The 27,798-nt window shown below is 38.9% G+C and overlaps 1 protein-coding gene across 1 annotated transcript; it reads left to right on the forward strand.

Annotated features, from left to right (window-relative positions):
* The first annotated feature begins 120 nt into the window (after positions 1-120).
* On the forward strand, positions 121-27,102 carry LOC117943045 (protein phosphatase 1 regulatory subunit 1A-like). Its single transcript, XM_034868937.1, has 7 exons — positions 121-532; positions 11,991-12,051; positions 20,464-20,501; positions 20,644-20,707; positions 21,690-21,872; positions 23,702-23,800; positions 25,320-27,102. Exons 1-7 carry the CDS (start codon positions 452-454, stop codon positions 25,397-25,399), a joined length of 606 nt encoding a protein of 201 aa, XP_034724828.1. The 5' UTR covers positions 121-451; the 3' UTR covers positions 25,400-27,102.
* The last annotated feature ends 696 nt before the right edge of the window (positions 27,103-27,798 follow it).

Genomic DNA, 27,798 nt, shown 5'->3' on the forward strand with positions numbered 1-27,798 from the left:
CTGCGGAACAGCCCTGATCCCAGACATCCAATACAGACAGAAAGAAATGTGAACAGGGGGTGGGACTTGCATGAAAGGGAATCAGACAGAGCAAATGAGAGCGAAGGAGAGGTGTTCCTAGTCCAGAATGCCCTTGCCTCAGCACTGAGAGCTGGGGGAGAAAGAGAGGAAGGAGAGTGAAGCTGGGATAGAGACACCAGCAGGTGCTGAGGATAGAAACAAACAAGGTGCTAAGAAAAAGCTAGGTTGTCAGGGAAAAGTGTGTTAAAAGATAACCAAAGAGCAGAAGATAGGCAGACAGAAACTATACTACAATCTTAGTTGTTCTTAAGCTGAAGCCCACTTATTTTATGCCACCCTCACAGAGCTCTTTACAGTCTTTTTCTCGTACGGATTCTCCCTCCTCCTCCTCCTTTTCGACCTGTCCTCCTCTTTGACAGACAGAGCCACCATGGACACCGGCAGCCCCAGGAAGATACAGTTCACCGTTCCCCTACTGGACACCCACCTGGACCCGGAGGCAGCTGAACAGGTGAGGAGGAGGGAGAGGGGAACAGAAGCAAGGGGGAAGAAGGAGGAGGTGGTTTGGATGATGTGGAACTCAGGCTTTTAAAGAGTTATTTAATGCATCAGTGAAATTATTGGTCTTTAAGAAAGATTATTGTGAAATGAATTTCAGAAGGATCAGAATTAAGACTTGTCACAAAAGAAAACTGGGAAACATTTATTCCAGTCATCAAAGCAAGCGGGTTCTGGCATAGCTGAGCAACTCAACTGGAATAAAAAGCGCAGTGTGCTGTGTCCAACATGCTGGAGTACAGTCTGACATCAAATTGCTGCTTTAGAGAGAACAACATTTTCACAGTTTTGAATTACCCCCTGCACCTAATAAGCATGCTGTGTCTTCTGAATGCAGGGCTAAAGTCATTGTGATGAGTGATTGATTCTTCTTCTTATTCTAGACATAGTAATCTCAGCAGTGTTAGAAAGGGGTGTTGCAGTGTATGGATGTGTCTCCAGGGGGCATGGTGTTGTTTTGGTTAGAGTGACACACTGCATACACTGCACAGCAGTGAGCTACTGACAAAAGTACATGATTAAATGATGTGGCTCGGTGTAAAGCAAATTGTCACCGAAGGAAGTTTGAAAAGATAAACATTATCACTTATTTTAGGATCTTAAAAACTCAACATCTATCAGAGACAAAAGAGCAAAGAACAAAAAAAACAATGGGTACAATTCATCTGTCTTTAGATAATGAAGTGAAAAACTGTGTCCTATTTTCTTGTTTTTAATAAAATAACATTAGCAGTAGAGATCATTAATAACAAATGAGCCTTGAGTAAAACCGGCAAAGATGCATGCGTCCGCATAGGCCTACACCCTGTTTATATGTCTCTTTCTCCCTCTCTCTCTCTTTCTGCTGCTACTCTTTTCCCCACTGCGACTAAAAGGAGATGTTAGGAGGACTTCCTTGGGCATGTGTGTGTACTGTATGTGAGTTTGCCTTGTCAGGTCATTTCATTGGATGGTTCGGGAACAGCGTGGTCAAAGGTAATGCTAGAGCTAATGGTATGAGCAAGTAAGTTTGTGAGGCTCAGATGTGAGGAACTGAATGTGCAGACTTTTCATGTGCAGAATGTACTGTAATCATAAGACTCCATAATGTCCTCCTCTAAGTTCCCCCTGAGCTGGAGCTACCTGCAAGAGAAATCATTTCATCCACATAGACAGGAGAACAACTCTGACTTACTGAACACTGACCTTTTTTATAAAACAAAGAAGCAACTCAATTTCATAAAGGGACTGACATATTGAAAAGTTGTAGTGCTGTTGACTGTAACGCCCTGTAACAGTGTGTGTACAGATGAGCAAGTGCTCACACACACACACCCTTGGTACTAGCTGTTTGTTTAATGTTTTTTTTCTCAGATATGAATACTTTTTGTACAAAAAGAATAGCTGTTGTATATTGTTGTATCACAGCTATGAACCAATTATTTTACCAATTAATATACAAGCATTATTATACAAGGAAACCAGGCAACCCAAAGATTGGAAAAAATGGGTTGGACCACAGAGGGGTGTAAATAAATTATTTCGTATATAGTTTAAGATACTAAATGAAAAAACTTAAGATAAGGATATGCCTTCTAACTCAAATGCATATCATTGTTTTTGGCCTTTTTTATTTATATTTGTTTCTCACATATCTCATTAGTTTTTGTGATTTATGTGAAGTCGCTGCTACACTGTGATACTGCAATTTCCCTTTGGTAATAATAAAGCACTCCATCGATCTATCTAGCTATTCATAGTGCCTACAAGATATTTACCAAAAAACAATGTTTCGTGTAATCAGGCATTACTGTTTTTAGATTTATCTCATTAGCTGTGTACAAAATCCCTCCCTATATGTAGTGCATATTTACAGTCCGCCATTTTATTAGAGTCTTCAAGTGTTTAGCCACTACATGTGCCGTCACATATTCTACAGTAGAACAAAAAAGTAGCATCCATGGCATGTACACTACTTTCTGCCAACAAGCCCTCAATGCAATGCTTCGTTTTCTTTTACGGATGCGTACCTACTGTTGAGCAGCTCTACAGCTGTGTTAGTGAATAAATAAGAAAGCTGCGATCTTTAGTATCAAATGGCACTTACTGTCTCTATGGTAACCACAAGCATCATCATATTAACCAGGAATGAAATTGTTGGGATTATAACTTTAATGAAACTGCCAGCAGATGAACATAAAGGTTGGTTGGCGTGATTATTCAGGCCTGAAACGTATTAGTGTGTGCCTCTGTGGAGCTCTGTGTGCTGTTTGAACAAAACATTGTTTGTGTGTAATTTGCCAAGTGATAGTATGGACACTGTGTCTGTAAAATTGGTACCTGTAGTACATTTATTTGAAGTGTGTTTGTCTAATTGTGCGTGTGTCTGTGTCTTTGAGTGCATCCTTGCATCCCATTTGTCTCTCTTTTTCTTTGTCTCTTTACATCTGTGAATGATAACAGACATACTAAAGGTTGCTCATGTTTCCCTGTCTGTCCTCTTTGTGTCTGCAAGTAAGAGAGTTTGTGTCCACTGTTTGTATTTGTTAAGCCACTTGTCTGATCCCAGGCTGCAGCCATTTAATACAGGATCTTAAGCACCTCCAGCCTAGTGTTTACCTACTCTTCTTCACCAGCAGACAGGCCTCCTTTTGGCTGTATACAACTCTAATTCCCTTTACCTCTTCTGTAACAACTCAAGAGTTGTTAGCTCTCAGTCTCAATAAGTATGGCCAAAGCTTGGCTTATTGCCATTGAGACTTCACCTTTCAGGATAAATGTTTTATTTATTCTAAGACCTGAGCTTGCACAGCAAGGACCTCAAGTGGATTTATACAGTATATGCTTGTGTGTGCATGTGTGTGTGTGTGTGTGTGTGTGTGTGTGTGTGTGTGTGTGTGTGTGTGTGTGTGTGTGTGTGTGTGTGTGTGTGTGTGTGTAGACAAAAAAAACACAAAAAGGAAATGTGTGTGTAGTATGTACTTGTCTCTGTTTGCAAACACAGTAATACCTGTCATGCCATGCTTCACCCATGGTTCAGTAATCTCTGCAACCTGACATCTCCAAACATGGTTAACCAACCTCCGTGGAGGCCTGCACATCGGTCAGAACAGCCTCCCTGAGCTCTGACCCTCACAACAACAGCACACACATATAATTTTATTCACAGAAAGATACAGTGTGTGCCACCCTTATCACGACCTTGCATTCCAGTTCACTTTGTACTTACGAGCACAAACTTAATGCACCTGATAGAAGATAAAACCTGGACAGTAGTTTCCAGACTTTTTTTTCAGATTATTTTGCAATTGTTTTGATATTTATCTCACAAGAAGTTCGTTTCTAACATGTTTTATTACTGTTTGACAATTTTAGAGATAGTATAACTTCGGCATTTTGGTAAATATGCTTATTTGTTCATATCTATACCACTCTCCTACCTGTCCATTTAAACATGAAGCTGGAACCAGGAGCTGGTTAGGTTAGCCTAGAGCATTAAGTCTAAAAGCAGCAAAACAGCTAGCCCAGCTTTGTTCAGTGTTTAATCAAAAACAACTGGCTGCCTGGCAACCTCATCAGACTATAAGACTCTAGGACAGGAGTCAGCAACCTTAGACACAAACGTTGCAATTATTGAGACGCGGTAGCTCGAACAATTTCACACAAGCAATAAGTGTGCAAGAGAGTTTTGTTGGAAATGGATTTGCAAGCCAAATTAACTCTTTCCCAGCCATTGGCAGCAGTTTGATTGACCTTTTCCCCATCTATATTTTGCAGAGACCCTGCATACTCTGCCCCCGATTTGCTAGTAGTCGTTACCTTTTTCACAGAATGCTGGAAAAAATAGCACAAAATGGCACAATGATTAACAAATAGAAAAAATTAAATAAAATGACACTTTAAATAAAAAAAGTTGCCAAACCCAGCTCTAGGAAGTCCATGCGCCTTAGCAAGAAAGAGTCCATAGTTTTTGTACGGATTAAACAAACAAGATATAATATGAAAATGAGTGAGCTTTGAGGATAGCAGACGCTACCTTTAAACAGGGCCAGGCTACCTGTTTTCTAATGCTTTCATTCTTTATGCTAAGCTAACTACCATTTCCTGGCTCCAGGTTCATATTCAGCCGACAATGGAGTGTTATCATTCTTCTCAGAAATTTAACAAGTATATCTCTCCAAATGTCACTCAAAATGTAAAACTACTCCTTAACAATACAAGCTTGAAAACCTCAAGGATCCTGGTAGGGGTGCTCTATTAAACAGAGGAGTCCTTTGCTTGTTAACAGCTTTCAGAGACAATGTTGTTCACTAACCAAACCTTCTCCCACTCTAACAGGCATATGGTATTGAACACCTTGCCCTTATCATTTAGATGAAGGGCACTTGCTTAAGAAAACTACATTCATAGATGAATGTAATATAGTCATTGTTGAGATGATAAACCTCAACATTTTGAGGTAATGTTCTTTTATTACAGGCATTTCAGGGCTGACAGTGTCCTCCCTCATATTCCCTACGCTGGTGTGTCAGACCATCTTTGTCCTTGACTGAGAACATAACATTACTCTGTATTGCCTCAGGAGGGCTGTTATCCAAGAAGAGCTTTTGAGTGCAGTAGATTGTTTCTAATATAATATCACACCATGCATATCTCTTGCACATTAAGGCAATCACGTCCTGATAAACAAAAACTATATGGTTTTAACCAGGAGATATTCAATACTTTGAATGATATATTACTTTATATTTATTAGCTTTGTACAGTGGGAAACTTTACATTTTTAATTGTAACTTGTAACGCCTTTTGAGCGCTTGCTAAACTCCTGCTCAAAGAAGTGTTTGTCCCATCATAACAACCGTATCTAAGCACGGCAGACCTGTCAAGCTTTGGGTTTCTTCACACACTGAAGAACCAAGCTTTCCAAAACCAAAATTATAAGAGCAAAAATAAAAAATGTTCCTAAATGTGGGTTTTTAACTTAAGCTGCACAGGTGACGGGAGATGCGGTGTGAGTGGACAAGAGAGAGGGATTGGACTAGAGGAGATTTAATATTTAATGCTAATGATTTTAAGTGAATTTACAGTAGCTAGTCAGTTGGCAGTTTGAGCAAAAATAAATGCTGCAGCTCCTCCAGACCAACAGAGGTGTCCTATCTTGTTATCTCCAGAGACTCCAGCCCTGTGTCCCCCTGTGCTGTCTGACAGGGTCGAGAAGCCAACTCTAAGCTACTTTAAGCAATTTCATTGAGTTTCCTTTCTGAGTGAATGCAATTCCCTCTGGTAGAAGAGTTGCAATAAACTGAAGAATGTAGCATATGTCTAGTTATAGTGAAAGGTAAGAATGGAAAGAACATTCTGTAAATACTTCCTTCTTCAAGGTTGACTGAAGTAATAAAGTTTTTCTTTTATACAGCCTTCAGTTGTTGTATTATGACCCTCCTTAGTAAACAACACGACGTGATTGGCTCATGCCTTTATTTACGGTGAAAAATCCTAGAAAGATCAACCTCGTTCCGAAAACAAAAACGTCACTTATTATTCATGTTCTGTGTGAAAGTGAGTTTGAAAAAAATATGTTGATGTGCAAATTAATTGTATGAAAAAAAAAAAAAGGCCTGTGTAAAGGCCTTAAGTTGGAAAGATTAAAAAAGTCAAACAGAGATAGAGATACAGCTGATAAATTCTGCTAGTTACAATTCAGAAAAATCTACAGTTTTCAGCATAAGCTTTGGAAGTATGATAAATGTTGGTGGGTCCTCACTTACTAGTTAGTGAGGATAACCGTACAATAGCACCTTGGCTTTAAAATCAACACACGAGAATATAGCAGGACTTCCTACTGTCGAAAATTTTATATCACAGGTAAAGGCTTCTGATCGAAATACTTTATAACCAGACATGTTTCAACAGTAATGTGGGAATTGGGGATAATTAATAACAATGGGAGCCAAGATAACATCTTTCACCACATGAGACAATGTTAACACCGCAGTAGTTTAAAAACAAAAAACAAGAAAACACTCCAGTTCTGCCTAAGGCCGGAGAAGAAAAAACTGTTGAAACCAGAGCTTTCAGAACGGTGTGAAATCTGAAAGTTTTAGCTCACAATGATTTCTCTGAAATACAGTTAACTCATTACATGAAGCTCTGGCCACATTTAACATGAAAATCTGACATTAGAACATTATAGATATGACAGAAAATATGGAAAAGCAGAATAGTTGGCCCACCCACATGCAATGGTTCAGACGCCCATGGTATGAAAAGAGAAGCCTGCATTTGTCTACTTCTGTCTGAGATCAAGGACCCACTGATTCAAATTCCAGTTCCTTATTGTACACATGTTGTGCGATTTCTGTCCGCACAAGTACGGGCAATTAAGCAGGTTCACAGCTGCTGCAATAACAGGCTTGAGCAGTTAACTTCACTGCATTCATTGAAAACCCAATGATTAGCCCTCATTGCTCCTAAATTGTATTGTATTACAAACTCATGCTATTTACCTTTGTAATGCTCAGCACAAATCAATTATTACAGCAATTAAATTACAGCTTGTGCATTGCATCTAACCACTGCTACCCTAGTGCAGCTGGTTGTGTGATATGCAGTGAGAGAGGAGATGATAAGAGGGCTGTTACAGGGGGAAGACAAAAGATTGATAGAAAGGGAGAGGGAGGACTGAAAACACAGAGATAAAAGAAAGTGGAAGTCAATGATCTGGGTTTTCAATGTCCTGTGAATACAGTTATTCCTTGTATTCAGAGTCAAATGAGACCATGAGAGAGTCTGTGAGGATGTATAATGGCTGAGCACTGATTTTAGCCTGAAAAATACCAATATCATGTTTCAAATGACAGCGAATCCTTGCATTGTACTGAATCTGTGACAGCTCAGAACTGCATCGGCCCACCCAACAAGATGGTGGGAAAGTTTTTCTTTAACCTTTATTTCTACAGCAATTTACTGGTTCTGAATGTCTTTTTTCTGATTCATGGTGCTGCGTGGTGCAAACACATTGTTTTTGTGAAGGTCACGGAGCAACTCCAATAACACAGATTTAACATAACTACCACTGGTTTTCTCAAAGGGAAATTAGGGTTAGGAGGTAAAGGCTTTACGCCTCAGAATTTCCCAAAGCACATTTTTAACTATAAAACTTTTTTCTACCTCTGATACCTCAATTATTCATGACTTTGGTTATTCCACATTGTTGCAAGGCCAAAGCTAACCTGGGCTTGATAAACAACAAAGAAACACAGCTACTAAAGGCTAGCATAGCTCATTAATAATATTGTCTCCGCTCCCTGCGTAGACAACTGTTGAACATGAGAATGAGACTAAGCTGGCCTGGATTAGTGTATACGTTCCTACCTAACAGGGGTTGTGCTGGGCCTGCTAGCGTCGGTCATCAGGAGGGATAGCCTGCTTGTGTGCTTCAAGTAGCTCCAGCATCTCTCGGTGACTTCTCCGCGAGCCCGCTCCTTTGTGTCTTAGTTCAGGTTTTACAAGGTTTATTTATAAAAGTTGTGTTGTGGGACAACAAAAATAGTCTTTCCTAGTCTTTGGCTTCAACAGTGTGCTCCTTGTGGAAGCGTATGGTTTCAGCGTCAGCCAGCAGCATGCTGCTTTCGTGATTGTCTACCTCTCAATCTAAATCTCCTCCTCAACCTGACCTCCTCATCGGGCTGAATACACACACTATCGGCTGACACAGACTAAAACATAACACATTTTAAGAAAAGCGTTCAGAATCAGAATCAGCGTACTCCGGTAACCTTCGCTCTCAAAGTACAACACAGACGTAAACAGAAAGGACAGTAAGAAATATAAAGAATACTGTTAAGTATACAGTAGAACAAAACAACACACAACATGTTTTTCAAGCAATAACTCCTAAAAAATAGCTGTCTAACCCTCTTAGCTATCTAACCCTCTTAATCGACCTCCATGGAAATTTAAATGTGTTTATGTGATGAAACACACTTGACATTGCTTTATCAGCTTGATAGCTCCTGGCCCTTCATTTTATATTCAAGAGAGTGGTTTAAAAACATGATTTTGATGCCATATTTTAAAAGTCCTGTAAAGAAGATTACACAAAAGTTAAATATACGAAATAGGACTACTGCAAGTTAGTGTCTCTTGGCATGACCTATATCTTCCTGCCAAATGTATTTTTTCTGCTGCCACTATTATACACAAGACTATTAGGCATGCATGACTTTTTCCGCCCCACCATCACTTTTGAAGGCTGTTTTTGTTCATTGTTGTGAGAAGTGACAGAACTGCATTTTAAACAGACAGTGGGTTGAAAGGCAGGCATGGTGGTTCGAGGGTGGAGTCTGTCCACTATGCAGTGGTATTTGTGTGAGCGAAGGATCAGGGAGTTTGTGAGAAGAATAACAATGACTCAAGGATAATTAGTTCTACACAGCCATGGCTTATTGTGCGTTAAGTTGGGCCAGGAGGGGGATTTTCTAGAATGGCAACAAAACCCACACATGGCTAAAATATTAGCACATGGATTTATAGTATGAAATTGATTAGTAGTACTAAACAAAACTTTCTATTTCAGGTTTAAAAAACTGAGTCCCAAAGTGCTGTATAAAATTAACAAAACAAACATGATACAGGTACTCTAAACATTAAGCTAGGAGTGCAAAGCACAATGATTTGTAGTCTTTGTATGTGATACAGATATAGAACTTTGTTAAGGGGAAATGCTGTAACAGACGTATGGAGGTGCATAGAACCTTCTTTCTGACTTTCTCTATTTAAAGTTATAGTGAAACCATGTGGGGGCCAGTCATTTCTGAAGTTTGATCCTGCCCAATGAAAAAGATTTCAGACTGCTGTGGTTTAGTCAAAAATGTTTTTATTTTTTATTTCAGCAAGATGTTAATGCCAAATAACTTAAATTAATACTGTTTCTCAAAGAGACTTTAAGCTGTAAATATAATCAGAATAACTCTAATTTTGTTCCAACCACAGTATATGCATATTTCAAATAATGTGTTGCATTTAGGTGTTAGGGTATATCCATGCTGTGTCTAAATCAGTTGGTGGCAATTTGCACCTTTGGGTTTTGCTTCACCCGTAACATTTTACTGTAATATATCTGTGTGAACAGAAAAATTAAGTTATCATTCCAACATGCGGGCAATTTAGTACCTCATCTTGGTTGCTTGTTCTAAGTATTTGGAAACCAAAATCAACTGTATGTGGAGTACCAGCTGCAACGAATGTGCTAAATGCATTTGCAGTCACATTACATACTGTGCTTTCTTTGGATAGGTGCAAATGTAGCTTGGTACAATACACAATTTCATGCAAGAAAAATTTACTACCTGTGTTTTTGTCAACCTAATCCGAACGTTTTGACTGTGAGAACTTAGCAACAGGTACAGAAAGGAAGGTAGCAGCGCCGCAAGAAGGTGACACTGAAACTAACTTGCATCTTTTGGAAAAGTGTAAAAAGAAGTAAAACATCTCTGCCTGCAAGAAAAGAAAGCCACTCCATGCCTCTTCTGTTTCACAGGGCTTTCTTGTACTCCATGGTTGTGTTTTGAAGGTAATAAAGATGAAGGGTTTGAAAACCTAATTAAACTGTGCAACTACTGACTGCTCATTATCATTACTGCCCATATATTCTGCAATGACATCTATATTTTTTATTGAACGTCTAAAGTGATGTTTTTTTTTGCTTATTTGTGTTATTTAATCATGTCCTCATTTTGTTGAACACAGCAAAGCCTCAAAGTCAAACCTGCTCATTGAAGCCAAGGGCAACAATTCACTTCTTGATCCTCCTCTGTCGTTTCTTTCTTTTTACCTTTACTGTTACTTTGAATGCACCTGCAATAAAAAGGAGTCCTATCTTTTTGATTTCCATTGTAGACTTACAGCACAGCTCAAAACATTGCTTTTTTAGTTTCTCATCTCGATAGAAAGAGTTTACTGCTACTATCTAATTTTAAATGTCTCATAAATTACAATGTGATGCTGCACTGGGCAGGCTGAGGTAAAGCTATATGGCTGACTGGAGAGGTTACGCAGCTTTGTAAGTGCACAAGCAGCATTTACAAAAGATGCATGGAGGACTGGAGCTTGCATGCTGTCCAGCAGTAGTCAGCAACCCTGTCAGTTCTGTGTGAAGAGTGCATTAGTGTGTGTGTGTGTGTGTGTGTGTGTGTATGTGTGTGTGTGTCTACGTGTGTGTGAGAGATTTCAATTCCTATATCACAGCCTTTTAAGTTTATGAAGCAATAAAATGGAAATGTAATCACCGGGTCCTGGAGGCTGACAATTAAACACAGTGATTCATTTTATTTAAAAAATCTTTGGTTGCAAAGTTTTGGAGACATAGGTGACATAGATGTGTAACTGATCTAATTTGATATTTGCAGAACTATGCGGTACATATTTAACTGTAAAATTGTCCATCAGCCCTGGGATAAAAAATACATTTTAGATCGTGTGTGCGACAGATAAAATCATCAAAAATGCAGATGTTTTCAAAGGGTAGCGCTTAGACTGAGAGACTCGTGTGGAGTTATATCTACATGTAGAGGAAAGTATATTTTACACAATGTTACGAAAGTTGTATTTTTGTGGAAAATGTATATCAATGGTACTTCTTTCCAGTTTCAGCTTGCATCAGACTCAATAGCAATCTAATTGTACAGTACCTGATCAAACTTTCTTAATTGAGTTAATAAACACATTCTCAGACGATTTATGGTAGTGGGAACTTTGGCCTGGTAGCAGTTAAATGTGAGGAAGGTTATGCAATGTAACAATATTTTTTATATTCACAAGCAGAGCTTTCTAACAGTCTGACTGTAGGTTTGGACTCTCTGCTGCACAGCTCAGTGAAATGTGCATGTTATTGCATGTATTATCGCAGAACGGTCCATAACTGCCACACTCTACTAGTTATGAGCCAAGAAGAAAGTAGGTGGTGGCAGGCTGCCCTGCTGATCTCACTGCCTAGCACTGTGAGATCCAGCATTGCTCTCAACCAGCTCCAACATCTTCAGAGACAACCAAACCCCAAAAATGGATCACACAGGCTGTGTTATGTGCTGCCAGCATCATGAGAGAAAATGGATGCTGAGTTGGCCATACAGTCCGTACTTAGGGAGCAGGGCTAGACTATCCTTGGTTGGCAGAGTAATGAAAATGTGCAACTTTCAGTGCACTGCTTAGCTTTTAATTGGTTGAGCCAATCTAACCCATTAGAGGCCAAAGCTTGTGCGAAATTACAGCCTGGAAGTGCTTGAGATGTATCAATCAATATTTCAACATCTCCCTTCAAACTTAAAGATCTTCAAATAAAACCTGCATGTTTAAGGTTTTAAGGACATTTTAAGCCTGAAAGGCAACATAATTCTTTGTCATTTTAGAATGAAACTGTTCTACTTTTTCAGATCAGAAGACGCAGACCCACACCTGCGACTTTAGTGGCATCCAGTGATCAATCCTCACCTGGTAAGGCACTGAAACACACACACACACACACACAGTACAGCCTACAGTGCACTTTAAAAAAAAGTTGACAGAATGACCACACAGGTTTAAAACAAAGCTCCAGGTAATCAGACAGAAAACATCCCTGCATTAAAACAACACAAAGGACTGTGCTTGTATGGGCGTACTACTTCAAGTACTAGTGAGAGATAATATACAATCCAGGAAGTCCAGTTTATGTAAACCTATCACGTTGGCAAGCATATATAGACAAGTGACAGGTAAACAGTAGAAATACATACAGTGAGGAAAATAAGTATTTGAACACCCTGCTATTATGCAAGTTCTCCCACTTACAAATCATGGAGTGTCTGAAATTATCATTGTAGGTGCATGTCCACTGTGAGAGACATAATCTAAAAAAAAAATCCAGAAATCACAATGTATGATTTTTTAACTATTTATTTGTATGGTACAGCTGCAAATAAGTATTTGAACACATGTCTATCAGCTACAATTCTGACCCTCAAAGCCCTCTTAGTCTGCCTTCAAAATGTCCACCTCCACTCCATTTATTATCCTAATTTAGATGCACCTGTTTGAGGTCGTTAGCTGCATGAAGGCACCTGTCCACCCCATACAGTCAGTAAAAATCCAACTACTAACATGGCCAAGACCAAAGAGCTGTCCAAAGAGACTAGAGACAAAATTGTACACCTCCACAAGGCTGGAAAGGGCTACGGGGAAATTGCCAAGCAGCTTGGTAAAAAAAGGTCCACTGTTGGAGCAATCATTAGAAAATGGAAGACGCTAAACATGACTGTCAATCTCCCTCGGACTGGGGCTCCATGCAAGATCTCACCTGGGGGGGTCTCAATGATCCTAAGAAAGGTGAGAAATCAGCCCAGAACTACACGGGAGGAGCTGGTCAATGACCTGAAAAGAGCTGGGACCACCGTTTCCAAGGTTACTGTTGGTAATACACTAAGACATCATGGTTTGAAATCATGCATGGCACGGAAGGATTCCCCTGCTTAAACCAGCACACGTCAAGGCCCGTCTTAAGTTTGCCAATGACTATTTGGATGATCCAGAGGAGTCATGGGAGAAAGTCATGTGGTCAGATAAGACCAAAAGAGAACTTTTTGGTCATAATTCCACTTACCGTGTTTGGAGGAAGTAGAATGATGAGTACCATCCCAAGCACATTATACCTACTGTGAAGCATGGGAGTGGTAGCATCATGCTTTGGGGGGGGTTTTCTGCACATGGGACAGGGCAACTGCACTGTATTAGGGAGAGGATGACCGGGGCCCTGTATTACTAGATTTAGGGGAACGACCTCCTTCCCAAAGTTAGAGCATTGAAGTTGGGTCGAGGCTGGATCTTCCAACATGACAATGACCCAAAGCACACAGCCAGGATAACCCAGGAGTGGCTCTGGAAGAAGCATGTCAAGGTTCTGGCGTGGCCTAACCAGTCTCCAGACCTAAACCCAATAGAGAATCTTTGGAGGGAACTCAAACTCCGTATTTCTGAGCAACAGCCCAGAAACCTGACTGATCTAGAGAAGATCTGTGTAGAGGAGTTGGCCAAAATCCCTTCTGCAGTGTGTTCAAACCTGGTGAAAAACTACAGGGAACGTTTGACCTCTGGAACTGCAAACAAAGGCTACTGTACCAAATATTAACATTGATTTTCTCAGGTGTTCAAACACTTATTTGCAGCTGTATCGTACAAATAGTTAAAAAATCATACATTGTGATTTGTGTATTTTGTTTTTATAGATTATGTCTCTCACAGTGGACATGCACCTACGATGACAATTTCAGACCCTCCATGATTTCTAAGTGGGAGAACATGCAAAATAGCAGGGTGTTCAAATACTTATTTTCCGCACTGTATGTTGCTATTACAAAGTAGGACTGTGTGCTAGCATGTATTTGATTGGCCAACTTGGTCTTGCCGGATGTCTTGCCAGGTACAACTTCTGTTGCCGGAGCTCTCTGCGTTTGTTTGCACCCTTAGTGTTTTAAATGCATGGCCTAAGTCACTAAGAAACACTCCCTTAGCTGAACATATTTGAAAATGATTACCCAAACGGTCAGTTGTAAACAGACAGAATTCCTGGTTCATATTTAACCGTACATGCAAAAAAGTTGGCTTGTTCTAAACTTTTTGTTCATCTAACTACTTGTGTGTCCTACCTAGTCTGACCTGCCCCTCCCAAAATGTCAGCAAGTACAGGTCAACAAAGTGTCGACTGTAGTCGATATAAGTGATTGCAAAAAACTACAAAAATGAGACCTAAATCCTTGTACCATAATTGCTTAACACAGCTCGACTAACCTCAACCTTAAACCAAGTCTCAATACTAACATAAACGCATGTATTCCCAGATGGGAGATGAGTTCCCACAATGTGATTAAAGCAGGTACAGTACAGAGGCCCATAGAATACCAATCATAGCTACAATATGTTTCAAAATATTCCAGACATTTCTATCTCTTATTGTGATTGCTGTGATGCAACATCATGAGTCTGTTATGCACCAAATGAATCTTCCTGCTGCTAGAGCAACCAAAACAGCGCTGTGTGTGTGTCCTCTCAAGGGATATTAATGATCAAACACTATAGGGCTCCTCTTGAGAGTTATCTTCTTCTATGAGTCATCCAGTGGCTCCCTGCAATCTTCTCTGCCTCTGCTGTACTTTGGTGTGCGAGTGTGTAATGTGACCCAAATTAAAAGATAATCAGCTGGGAATAAAGGGCAGCAAGTGTAATTTGCTCCAGGTGAGAAAACAGAGGGTGGTGTTCTCTGTTTTGTATAAATAAATGAGGAGTTGATGCGTCATTGAGGATACCAGGAGAGACTGACACTGTTCAATCACAGCATTTTATCACTGAGAGTTCAAATTTCTAATTTGGTGTGATTATAAATTGGGGTCTTTGTCTGTGATTTGTTTGCTTAATCTGTGTCTCTGCGTGTAATTCCACGTGGCTATGTTTGATTCAGTGAAGGGAGTGTCTCAGAGTCAACCTTGATCTCTGAATAAAAGTGCTGAGAGAACCCTTAACAATCCTCCCTGCTGAGTTAATCACAGGCAAAAGGGTTAAAGGGTTTCTTCTTTAAAGAAAAGGGTAAAGAAATCACATGTAAAGTGTAAAAAAAAAAAAAAAAAAAAAAGAATAAACTGTGATAAAGTATAGAATATTACAGGAAAAAAGGAAGTGCAACATTTGATATTGTATTGTGTTACCTGTATTTTGCAGAAATATTCTTTTTAAACTTTTGTTCGCTTTTTGGTTGTGCTCTGCCTCCATAAATGAGAACGACTAACATGAAAAGAAAATTATTTGAACTGAATTCATATTTGATTCCAGTTAAGGGTCAATGGCAGAATAGCAAGGGAAAGAAAAGAAAAACTATTTTGTTACTTGTCTATTCTACAGGGTAACAGAACTACTTTCCCCTCTGGAATTAATCAAACTGTAAAAGTCTAATCTAATCTCTTTTTGGCCATTTTACCTTCAATGGGTGTTGACAACAAAAACATTATTTTAGAGAAACGTTATGTGACTTGTTTAATTATTATTATACTAGGGTGCATCTCACTGTGTCTTTGTCTTTAACACAAGACAGAATGGGAAAGACGGTCACACCATTGAAAAAACATCAAACTTATAATCAGACAGAGAGAAAACCAAAGCTCGATACAGTTACAGTTGTGTGAGAGGGAGGTTGTGCCAGAGAGTAGGGGGATGGGGATGGGGATGATGATGATGATGAGGAGCTATGCCGGTGCAGTAATGGTGTGCCCCACATCAGACAGAGCCCTGCATTATTTAATGCTCTGCAGATTGCTCTCCCCTTTGCACTGTGAACCCCAAAAGCACATCAGAGGAACAGCCACAGAAAACTGAGATGCAGAATGTGGGCTGAACCATGAGGAAGCAGAAATTTTGATCTAATTTGATCTTCCCTAAAGAGGAGAATCAATGTCTTTTTGATTTTTGGATCAAGACAACAATGCAATTTGAGTGGGATTAATTAAAGCTACATATTTAAATGTGTTATAGTTCATACATCTTTGATAAAATGACACACAGCACACACTGGGTATTTTTATTGACATCAACTAAAATGGCCTAGGAAAATACTTTGAACATTATGTACACTATCTTTCAATTTAAAATGGATTTAGAGTTTACAATAATGAAAAAAACTCCATGCACTGCAATTGTGACTGAGGGACAAATTGCAGATTGTTTACAACTTTATAAACTTTATCAATGTATTGAATACTTGTAAATGTGCATCGCTGTTCTTCACTGTCATGCAAACTGCTGGCCTAATCCTTCTTCACCTTTAACTTTCTTCCACTTACGGATTCTCCCTTTAATTTGAACCCTGTTGGTTAACCTTAAAACATATCCTCATGCTCAGCTAGCCCTGCTGCCACTAGTATTGTAGAGAAGCTTGTAGCTACAAGCTGAAGTTTTTTGTAAGCAACTCTATAGGAGCATGTGAACTTGTGCTGTACCAGGTAACTTTAATCTTAGTTGACAACGCTGATCCTGTTGTTGTTATTGAAGTTCACAGATGTCACCAAACTTCCTGCTTTCTCTGACCCACCAAATCAATACATTTTAAACATTGTGTAGAAATTGCCCTTTTTGTTTGTTTTCGTAGTTACAAACATTCATTTCTGTCTCAAGTGTCTCTCTTGGTACATTGTGCACTTTGTTAATCGAGCATTGCAAGATCAGGTCCCTGCAGTGAAAGAGGACAAATACTATTTATTTGAGATATTCTTTTGTGTTCATGGACTATAATCTTAAACTGTGAGCAATCATGCCTGTTGTTTCTCCAGTAAATGCAGACTTTCTTGTGGCATTGTGTCTTAAAGCAACAGCAGCAGCGGCAAATTGCCAGCAGTAACTTAATTAGCATCTTTACTTCTTTTTTGAGGAGATGCTATCTAATTTTTGAACACAGTTAGTAGCTGGTATGTTTAAACTCAAATATATTGCAGGTAAGGAGGAAGATCAATGTTTTCTTTGATATGATAAGAAAGTAGCTTCTTAATATTATTTGTGTAAAAAGGGAGAAAGACATTTCTTTTCCTTCCCCACTCTCATTTTCCCTTTGCACAGTGACAGTAAACAACTGTACAAGATAAAACAACCCTTTTAAATGCATGACGCTCTGTAGACTTTTTTCAGTTTAACACACAGTGAAAGTATTTCTGTGATTTGCTCAATTTTCTCCATCAAATGCATAACAGAAAATATAAATCAACACCAGCTACAGTAGGCAGCTAAATTAGAGTGCTTGGCTGAATAAAGTGGAGTCAGAAGACTGTCTCTGTTTTCAACTGGCTTTGTGTCAGACAGCTGGGAGTTGTAGTGATAGACTCATCACTGCTGGAACTGCCTTTTTTATTGGCATTTTTCTCTCATTCTGCAGCACAGATGGGATCTGTACACAGAAAAAACGATCTAAATATCAGCTTTCTTAGCCGTTATTGACCCAAATGATATTGCGAAAATGTCTACTACTTCTACTGCTACTACTACTACTACTACTACTTCTATTAACAATAACAACCATGTTTTTTTTTTCTTCATACTTGAGCACAGCTGCTCATTGTTAAAGTTTTAAGTCTTCAGCTGCAGTAAATTGTTCCTTTGCACGACAACATAACAACAGGGACACCTGATAAATTCTATAGTGCACATGTCTTTGTCTTTAAAATTGCCAAATTTTGCCAAGTTTTTTCTAAGTTAATCTTTTCCAGGTCAAGAAAACGTCATCTTTTTTAATTCCAGTGTCTACTTTGACGTTACTGCTGGTGTTAAATTATTACTCAAGATGCAATACTTCTGCAATTAAAACTGCCAGCGTGACTGATGAGGAACAGTACTTGTTTTTATGTCATGATAAAAATGATTTAATAATGAAGTGTAATTAAAAAAGAACAACAAACAACTTAAACAGCAACAAAACTAAGTGTATATGTCAAAAAGGTTATATATATTATGAAGATCTTTGCTGTCTTCTTTAGATAACATTTTTGCCAACCTTTTCGCTTTTTGCACAAAATGTTTCAGATTACATTTTGCAGGTGGAAGGAATTTCCAACTGATCTAGTTTGACAGCTGTCTGTCAAATACCAGTTTAGAAAACTTTTTAGCTTTACTCTGTTGCTTGAAGGACAATCCAAGAATGGCCTATTTCCTGTGATTGATTTAAAAAAGAAATCCATAATGGTTATATGAACCTTGCTAAAAATAAGATTCAGTTTCAAGCATCACTGTAAAAATGCACAGCATGAATATAAGTCCCTCTTGATATGAAATGTAATGACTTTTGTTTCAGGCTTTTAAACACCAGTGGGTTTGTGTTTGGTGCAGAGAAAAAGAAAGAAGAGAGAGAGAGAGAGAGAGAGAGAGATACTAAAAAAACAAGCACATCACTGGCATTCTGAACAGCCTAGCACATACTTTTAAATTGAAATAATATATGCACATGCTCACACACACACACACACGCACACGCACACGCACACGCACACACACACACAAACACGCACACGCACACGCACACGCACACGCACACGCACACGCACACACACACACACACACACACACTCACACAGTGCCTTCCTAGTATCTTCCTAGTGCCTAGGGATGCATAGGTTGCCAAGCAACAAGGTGGTGTTCTAGAAAAAAAGTTCCAATGCTGGAAATGCAGAGCTGGATGCAGGTTCAAAGACCTCACTATTGATCACTGATAATGGTTTCACTGTACTCCAGTAAAGTGATGTTTTGTTTCTATTTCATTCATCTCATATAGTGACCACACACAGAGTCATGTTTCACATATTGAATACAGATGATAGTGTAGTATCATGTTGGAGTTTCCTTGTTCTCCTAAACAACCATAATCTCTGCACAGTATGTGTACACACGTTGTATATGTTTACACTGTAGTAAAATACACACAGTTACCAGCCATTAACTAACACTAATGCAGTCTAATTTACGATCCTGCTTTAAATCATAGGTACACACTTAGGTGTACCTATGGTACCCTACACTGTAGCGTGTTGTGCACCTCTCAAAAAATGTAACCACATGAATTCGTTATGCATAAACCAGCACCTGTGATTGGTCTGCTTGGCCATGGCTTTGTAGCAACGCATTCTTGGTTCTCTTACTCCATAAACATGAAATCAAGGAGAGGGATAACTTTTCCTGCTCCCGCTTTCCCACTGTGGTCAGAAAGCACAGGAGAGACACTTTGTTTCTCTCACTATGCTTCTAGAGTTGATACTTGCTCCCAAGCTAATCCCTGTCACGCTTTCACTCACTGAACCAGCCTCTCCCCAGCATACACACATGCCGACTATGCTATTCTCTTAACCAGACACGCTAGAACAACGTAGACACCAGCGCACAAGTATCAACCTCAGGCCACTTACAAAGGCAACGGTGAAAGCTCTGCATAAAGCCCCCCGCAGAACCATGAGTCCTGCTTACAAAAACCATCCTGCAGTAAATCCTACCTTCATAAAGGTTAAAATGTTCAGTTTTTTTTTAGAGAGATGTTCAACTGTATGATGGTGGGGAAACAGAGAAGTGTTTCTGTTATTTAACCTATGCTAATATAAATGGACGGACAAAATATTAGAAACACAACATGAAGGTAGAATTTATTGCATCGCTGTTGTTTATTTTTTTACTAATGCTATTAGATTTTCAGTTTACATGGATGTCACAATTACAATGGACAAACCAGATGCATTGCTTGAGTGTTCCATTAGAGGCATTTATAATAAAAAATTTATAAATAAAAACTATAGATTGCATTCATTTTAGGTATATTTCTACCTAATACACTGCCTACTGACTGCAAATTAACTCAGCTCCAGACAATACTTCAGTATGCTACACACTAACTCTGTTACACACTACTCTCTTAAGGGGATTTGGATAAACAGTGTTGTATTGTTTATCTATCACCAGCAGTTGGCTGCATACGGGGGTCTATTAGAAAGAAGATGAGAGTGGTCTATCATCCACTTTGTTAGCAAAAATCATCTGTCTGTTTTTATTCATAAATGAGAGTGGAGAATACAAAAACAAAATAATTCCGCCCGTCAAGCTTGATAAAAATTGAGCACTTACTGCATTAGCTTGTAGTGTGTCAGATAACCATCTGGGTTACATGAGGTCACCTTATATACACTCTGTCCGGAGACACAGCAGCCTCCAGCTCCAGCGAAGAGGTCATCTGTGAATTATAAACAGTGTCAAACCTGCACAATGTTTGCCTGTTCTATTCTATATTTAATTTTAAAACCCCTTATTTTAATTGTTTTATTGTGTCCAGTAGGCCTTCTTAACAGATTATTTGCTTTCTTACAGAAATAGATGAAGATCGTCTCCCAAACCAGCTGTACAAGGTAATCTAATTTGTGTTCTTTGAGGTTCTATAGTATTGGAAGAAGTTTACAGAAATAGAATTATGTGAATCTTTTTTTTTTTTTAATTCTCTATATGTTAGTGCTCTCTGCCCAGCTGATATGAAACATTGATGTTTTACAGGCAGCGCTATTAAATTCTCCTCGACAACGGCGAAAAGGGCAAAAGGGAACACCGACAATGAAAGGTAGAGTCATCATCATTATCATGTTTATTTTGTGTATACATTTTTGCAGGTCAGTATTGTTAAGACAAACTTTTGAAAAGGCTCACATACTGTTGATGGTGAAGTAGCTGAGCTAATGATAGAAGTTTGCTCTCCCTTAAGTGTCCTATTTCAACCTCGAAGCCATTCAGTCCTGCGCTTGTCTCAGCAAGGACTCATAATCCTAAATTTCGGATCTGTGTGACAGTTGGGGTCGTGCACCATCTAAATAAAGTATTAAGCACAACTGTAAAAAACAAAATGCACACATAGACTCTGAGAAGTGTTTCAGCATCTGATTATTTCTCTAGGCTGTTTTTGTTACTGCAGTGCAATGCAAATCTTACTTTAATCCACTTACACACAAATACAGAATATAATGATTTATGCAGCACAGCAGAGATTAAGTTCCAGCAAAGAAACTGAAGCAAGGGAACAATAATGAGAAGATAAGTGAAATTTTTGTAGGCTAGGAAGTTTATTCTTCAATTAGTTTCATAGATAAACAGCTCCGCTTGTGATGAGTCACTTCCTAGAGGTAAACCAGGCGATAATCGCTTTAGTTTCCCAGTACAAGGAGATTAAGAGTAATAAAACCGTGAATGAAGGAGGTCGAGGAAGGCGACTAAACTAATAATCTCCCAACTCTGACGTATCTGTACTTGCCCCCAAACTCCAAACACTGCTGGATGTTCATTTAATATTTCCTACAACATTCTTTTGAAGTGCTGCATTGCTCTATAAGTCTTCACCTCTCTTTTTTCTCCTATCGGTTCCCTTTTATCTCACTCCATTTTTCTTTCTTGCCTGTCCTCCTTTTCCAACATTTTTGCAATGATTCTGTGCTTTTCACATTCCACTATTTCTTCCAATCCACCTCTCATCTTCCCTCTCCTGTTAGCTCTTTCTTCAATATTTCATTTCCCTGCTCCTCTCTCACCTATCTTGGCCTCCCTCCCCCCAGAGCTGCAGTTTATGGTAGAGCACCACCTGTACATGCAGCAGCAGGGAGCTGGGGATGAGTGCTCCTCAGAGAGCTGCCTGTCGGACCGCCCCAGCCCCGACTCTGCTCCCACCGGGGAGGAGCTCCCCCACGACGATGAGCCCACTGCAGGGGCCTTTGAGAAACTGCGCTGCCAAATGGAGGGTACGTTTGGAGACTGTGAAGAAGAGGATTTTATTTCATGCCGACTGTATTGCAGCTGCCTATTTCAGCAACAACCCTACAACTGACTTATCCTCAAGCAGATGTACTTCAAAACGCTTTAAAATTATGTTATTATAAAATTAGACCCTACCTGTAGATGTGTGGAGTAGTATGAGGTCTCCATGTTCATGTTCATGTGTTTTTCCTTAAAGTGCTCATATTATACGTTTTGACTTTTCCCTTTTGTTGTTATGTGTTACATATCTTTTTGTGCACATTATAAGTTACAATTACAAGTTTACCACATAAACCTATTCTGGTCCCACCTCTCAATACAATTATGGACCTGAAAATTAGAATAATATGAGCACTTTAAGGCAATCATGGGGTAGTGAGTAGAATCTGGTCTTGCAACTTACAAAAGTATGAAGTACAATATTTCCCTCTGAAATGTTCTGGAGTAAGAGTAGGAAGTAGAGAAAAGAAACACTCAAGTAAAGTACAAGTACCTCAAAATTGTGCCTATACTTTAAGCATGGTGCTAGAGCAAACACACGTTCTACTTGTGCATGTCAGTCAATGTGAGCTCGTAATATGAATGGCCCATGAATGATATGGACACAAGAGGTCAATAGAATGCTGGAATAAAGAAGGACAGATAAGGAGGTTGTTGCAATGACCTCTGAAAAATGGATGGTGTGGCACCATGAGAAGAGAAAAAGAGGGAGGAGAGGTTGAGGAATAATATTGAGGAAGAGATTAAGCCAAATACAGGGTATGAAGAAAGGGCATTGAACATTGGAGCAGTAAAGTACATGAGGTAGGAAGAAGGAAAATGTCTGTAAAGAATGCATGTAAAAGATGATAGCTTTATGGAGAAAGAGGAGAATTAAGAAAAGTGAATCAAAGAGCTTGGAGAAAAGAGACAGTGAAAGGAACACTTTTGATGAATAAGCCTATTCACTTTCTTTCCAAGGGTTATATGAGAAGATTGATACTGCTCTCATGTCTGTACACTAAACAATGTGTATTTATATTTAGGGTTCATATATTGCGTACTTGGTAGTGTAATCATCTCATCTAACTCTCTGCGAGAAAGTGAATAATTGAACTATTCCATTAATTTAAATTTAAATTTAAGTTTTTTATTTATATTTAATGTCAAATCATTACAGAAGTTATCTCAGGACACACACTCCATATAGAGCAAATAGACCATACTATAATCGTATAATACAATAATAATGAAAACGCTTGCATGGTTCAAAGTGCCACCATAGCCGATGTTGTCTCCTTATTTTGCGAAACACATTACCATCTAATGAGAAAAACTGATTTTCAGCTCACACCAAGGTTTCACTTTAATGGCAAGTGAAATGTTGGTCACAGAGTACAGAAAATACACATTTAACATATACCCAGCAGTAATGCATCAGGGAGGCTCATTTTCTGAAGTGCTGAAATGTATTATTTGTTATCTATTTTCATTCTAATTCACTGGGACACACAACAACAACACGTACTCCAACGTTACAAGATGACTGTCTTTTTATGGATTGCTTTATGGCTGCTAATTAAGTTCTCAGTTTAGATGAAAAGAGCATAGGGGAAGCTGGGGGAAACCAATCGATGACCATTAACACAGGTTCAGTTGGTGGTGGCTTCAAAAGATCAGCCTTTTCAATTTACTCAGCATGACTATATAACATGCTACTGTTAATGTATACTGAAAATATAGGAGCATTGTGTGGTGTATTTGTTCTTCCTTGGTTACATATATCTCTTTTCACCTTCATCTCAACCTCTGTTTGTCTCTCTGCCCCCTGCAGAGTTCTCAAGGGAGAGTTTGTTAGAAGCTGCTGATGGACTCGAGTGCCCCCTCTCCAACGTAGCAGATCGCTCATCACAACAAAACAACGCACAAGCAGGTAGAGTCAAAAGAGCCACGTTTACGCAAGAATCCTTTGCCTCAGGGGACTCATCCATTCACTAGGCAGGGTTTATTTAGAAATGTTAAACAGTTCAGCAGACTTGACTTGGTGTCATGTAATCATGGCTTGTCAAAACCTCTATGAAGTGGCTTTGATCCACACATCACAGAGCGCTGGGCTGTGGCTGAAATAGCTTGGGAAGCTGCTTATACGGAAGTGGAAAATGTAGTGGACCTAGTAATCAAGAAAATATAGTTTGTAGCAACAGATGACTGCCTAACACTTTATACATCATGTTTATATAAAACAAAGGCATAACTGTGACTATTACACTTGATTATATATTATGATGTTTTAATGTGTGTAAGGACAAAGCAATAATGTAAAAACGATATTGAACGCACAAATTGATGTAATCTGTAACACTGCCGTTCAATTGTGAGTGGACTGGATATGAGTGGATATGAGACAGAGTGAGAGGTCATCTTTCTGGCGGATTATGTCATGCCATTTTCCGGAGTTGCATGCTCCCAGTTAGTTCTTCATTCTTTTAATTTCAAATCATCAATTAAATTAGGACCTTCATTTTGATCAAAACCTCGAGAAAAAAAAACTAAAAGAGTTTGACAAATTTGGTAGACTACAGCTGTGAATATTTAATGAAAATTTAGGGTAAATATACATATTTGGTCACACTTGGAAGGACCAAGGATCAGGGTGAGGGCCAAGGGCAAGCAACTTCTACTCCCTTTTAATATGTTTCCAGCGGACTTCTATTTGTTTGCTTTTTTAGTTTCAATGAGTTTATTTTACTTGCTAGAGCGCTGATCCCACAGGACTAGTATTAGCAGGGGACCTTGTGTGATTTAGAAATGACCCCCCAATGTTGTATGCCGCATTTACACAGGAAAAGTGAAGTCTTTATTTTACTCAAATTATTGACATCATTTCATGTATATGATGTCAAGGCTGTGTCAAATGATCCATTTTAATTGACAATGAAGCCAATACAAACCCCAAATCACAAAAATGCGGATTCACATGAGACTAATATTATCTCACAACCTCTGCGTTTGACCAGGTCCCCCCCATGGCAACCCTTAGTGCCTAAACGCACTAATCCCATTCCAACTGAATCGAAAGACCTGCATTTTTCCTGGACAGTCGGACGGCCAACGCAGTCCAGAGTGATAAGATACTTAGCCGGACATGCTAACGATTTCAGCTTACTCTAGAACGGACGAACACACTGTCTATTACCTCTCCTCCGAAGCCAACTGGATTTATGTATATCATGACCTTTGTGTCTATGAAGTTAAACACCAAGCTACATAAACAAGAGTATACTATTCTCATCATTTGGAGAAAGAACCATCCCTACATTGAATTAATGAAACGTGTTCACAAATATTTATTCATTGTTTATCTGCAAGACTCCATTAAAATCCCAGGAGGGCAGCCTTACTCTTTCACTTATTGTCCCTCAGTCTTTTATGTATCTGTCTATATTTTGCAGAAACAAAAGCAGCAGCATCCAGTGCGAGTCAGCCGGCCGAGGAGAAAACAAAGAAATGTAGCCTGAAGAAAGAGAATTAGAGCGGCCTTGTGTATAACACAAAGCTGCTCAGTCTGCTCAGACGGCCCAACACAATGACAGAATATTGTGTCTGCAGATCCAATTTTTAGAAACATCAGGGCATCTATGTTCCTCTACAGTCAGGTCTTATTATCCCAAGAACAAAGGTTTTTAAACTCATTTTAATCCTGTGTGAATTATTTAAATATAATATATTTGTTGTCTATAGCCTCCCCTGCACTAATAAAACTAGCTTACTGTGCCAGACTGTGAGTTACTATCTAGTTAATGGGAAAGCAAGAGTCTTTTCCTGTTTCAGTCACACACAATCATTATCATAAACTACCACCATTCAAATGAATAATGTCCACTTTAATGTTCCAAAGCAATTTGTATTCCTTTTAGTTTTTGTCATTAAATCTGCCAGTACCCTCTTACTGCAATTGTTCCATCTCAAAGCAATACAAATGTATTTGTACCTCATAGATAACCGGGGCCAAAATCATCACTTTTAAATTCAAATGTCATCTTTAGTTAGTTGGATGCAGAATCTAAAATGGGTAGGACAACTGAGCAGATTTGCAGTTTTTATCAAAAATATATTCATGTTTGTTACACTGACTGCATTGCATGTTCTTTTTCTGCTGCAGCATGTAGAGCTGCAGCGATTAGTCTATTCATTGATTGAGAGATAATGTATGGGCAACTATTTTGGTAGTCCAGTGATCCTTTTGATTCATGTTTTGAAGAATAAATGCCATAATCCTCTGATTGACTTAGTCTTCTTCTATGACATATAACTTATTTGGACTGCTGGTCAAAACGTAGACAAAACAATATGTCATCTTAAACTTAAAAGACATTTTGAAGAGAAATTGGTTCATCAGTTCATTGATTATTCGAGTTAATAAACAGAAGATTCATTTATGAAATTGCTAGTTATAGCCTGAACAGCATTACATATCTGCTCTGTAAATTACTTTTTTGGTGTTCAACTTTGAGTAAAAAACAGAAACCAAAAGGGAAAACGTTTTTGGATTCATGAAGGCGCCCCCTATTTTAGCATTAATTTGTGGGACTACTGTTCTGGTATACGTAGATAGGGACCTTGTTCCCATAAATATAATCCCTTCATTTTAAACCTTGTTAAGTTATGGCAAGACATCTGCCTGCAACATAACACACTTTCCTGCTAAAGTCTCGTTTTCATAACTTACAAACAACATGTCCTTCACCTTAGCTTGTTGAATGAGAGTCCAAACAAGCTTCTTTTTTTCTAACGGGGTAAAAGTGCACTGCTAACCTCAATTTGCAGGCTTGATAGAGTAGCTTATTAGCAGGTCAGCTGCAGCACATAAACTGCATGATAACTTACCTGCAAATGTACGGTAAGCTGCAGGTCTGGTCCTTAGGCAGGAGGCCTAAGGACCAGAGCTTGCACACTGCCTGCGTGACACGCACGTGTCGAGCCGTACCGAAGACGAGTGCATGCCATGAATAGCACCGCCGCCAATTTTTCAAGCAACACACAACCGTGTTCTTTTAGCGGTTTCAGGCAAAATAGAATACGTAATAAACATAAATGCAGATATAAATGTAATTAAAAAAAAATTAAAATAAATAATTATCGATTTTCAAATATTGCACCTGTCAATACGGAACAAAATATTCTGTAGCCTATTTTGCTGTCAATACTGCCAACGTTGTCTTCGCTGTTATCAAATCAGTATATAGTCGAAGATTATTTCATTTTATCATTGAGAAACATACATGTGTACAGACAAGGCTAGCGGCAGCAGCGCCGCGTCAGACACGTTTCTGGTGTGCAAAGACTTAGAAAACTCCACACAACTGCGACGCAACAGACACGCAACAGAAAGGTCACGCACACGTCACGCAGGCAGTGTGCAAGCGGCCTTACTCTTCAACACCACTGCTAACAACACGTGACTGCCCTAGACATGTGGCCACATTTGTTTTGACTCTCCAGAGTTCATCTGGTAGCTGCTGTCAATCAGACACAGCTACTAAGAGGAAAAGGAGTGTTTCTGATATTTCTCTTGAATACCTTTCTCTTCCGTTTAATTAAAAACAAATACTGACAACAAATTAAAAAAAAGGTTGAAATTATTCTTAATTGTAAAAAGGGATAACTACATAGGAAAAAAGAGGGTTGTGTCTGCATCTGCATTTAATGATTGTCTGCATCTATAATTTGTATCACTGAAGTGGCTTTATCATGTAGATTATTTGACAATCCTTCAATAACCTTCAAATATCTTGAAATGCCTGAAAAAGACTGAAACACAGAACCAGAGCCACTCTTGTACTGATCACAGCAATGACAACATGAACAAGAAATACAGTGAAAACATTCCTGTGCAAGCTTTTTCTTTTTCTTCTGCAATGTATTTATGGA

The sequence above is a fragment of the Etheostoma cragini genome, chromosome 4 (assembly GCF_013103735.1).
Source record: "Etheostoma cragini isolate CJK2018 chromosome 4, CSU_Ecrag_1.0, whole genome shotgun sequence".
Classification (NCBI taxonomy): domain Eukaryota; kingdom Metazoa; phylum Chordata; class Actinopteri; order Perciformes; family Percidae; genus Etheostoma; species Etheostoma cragini.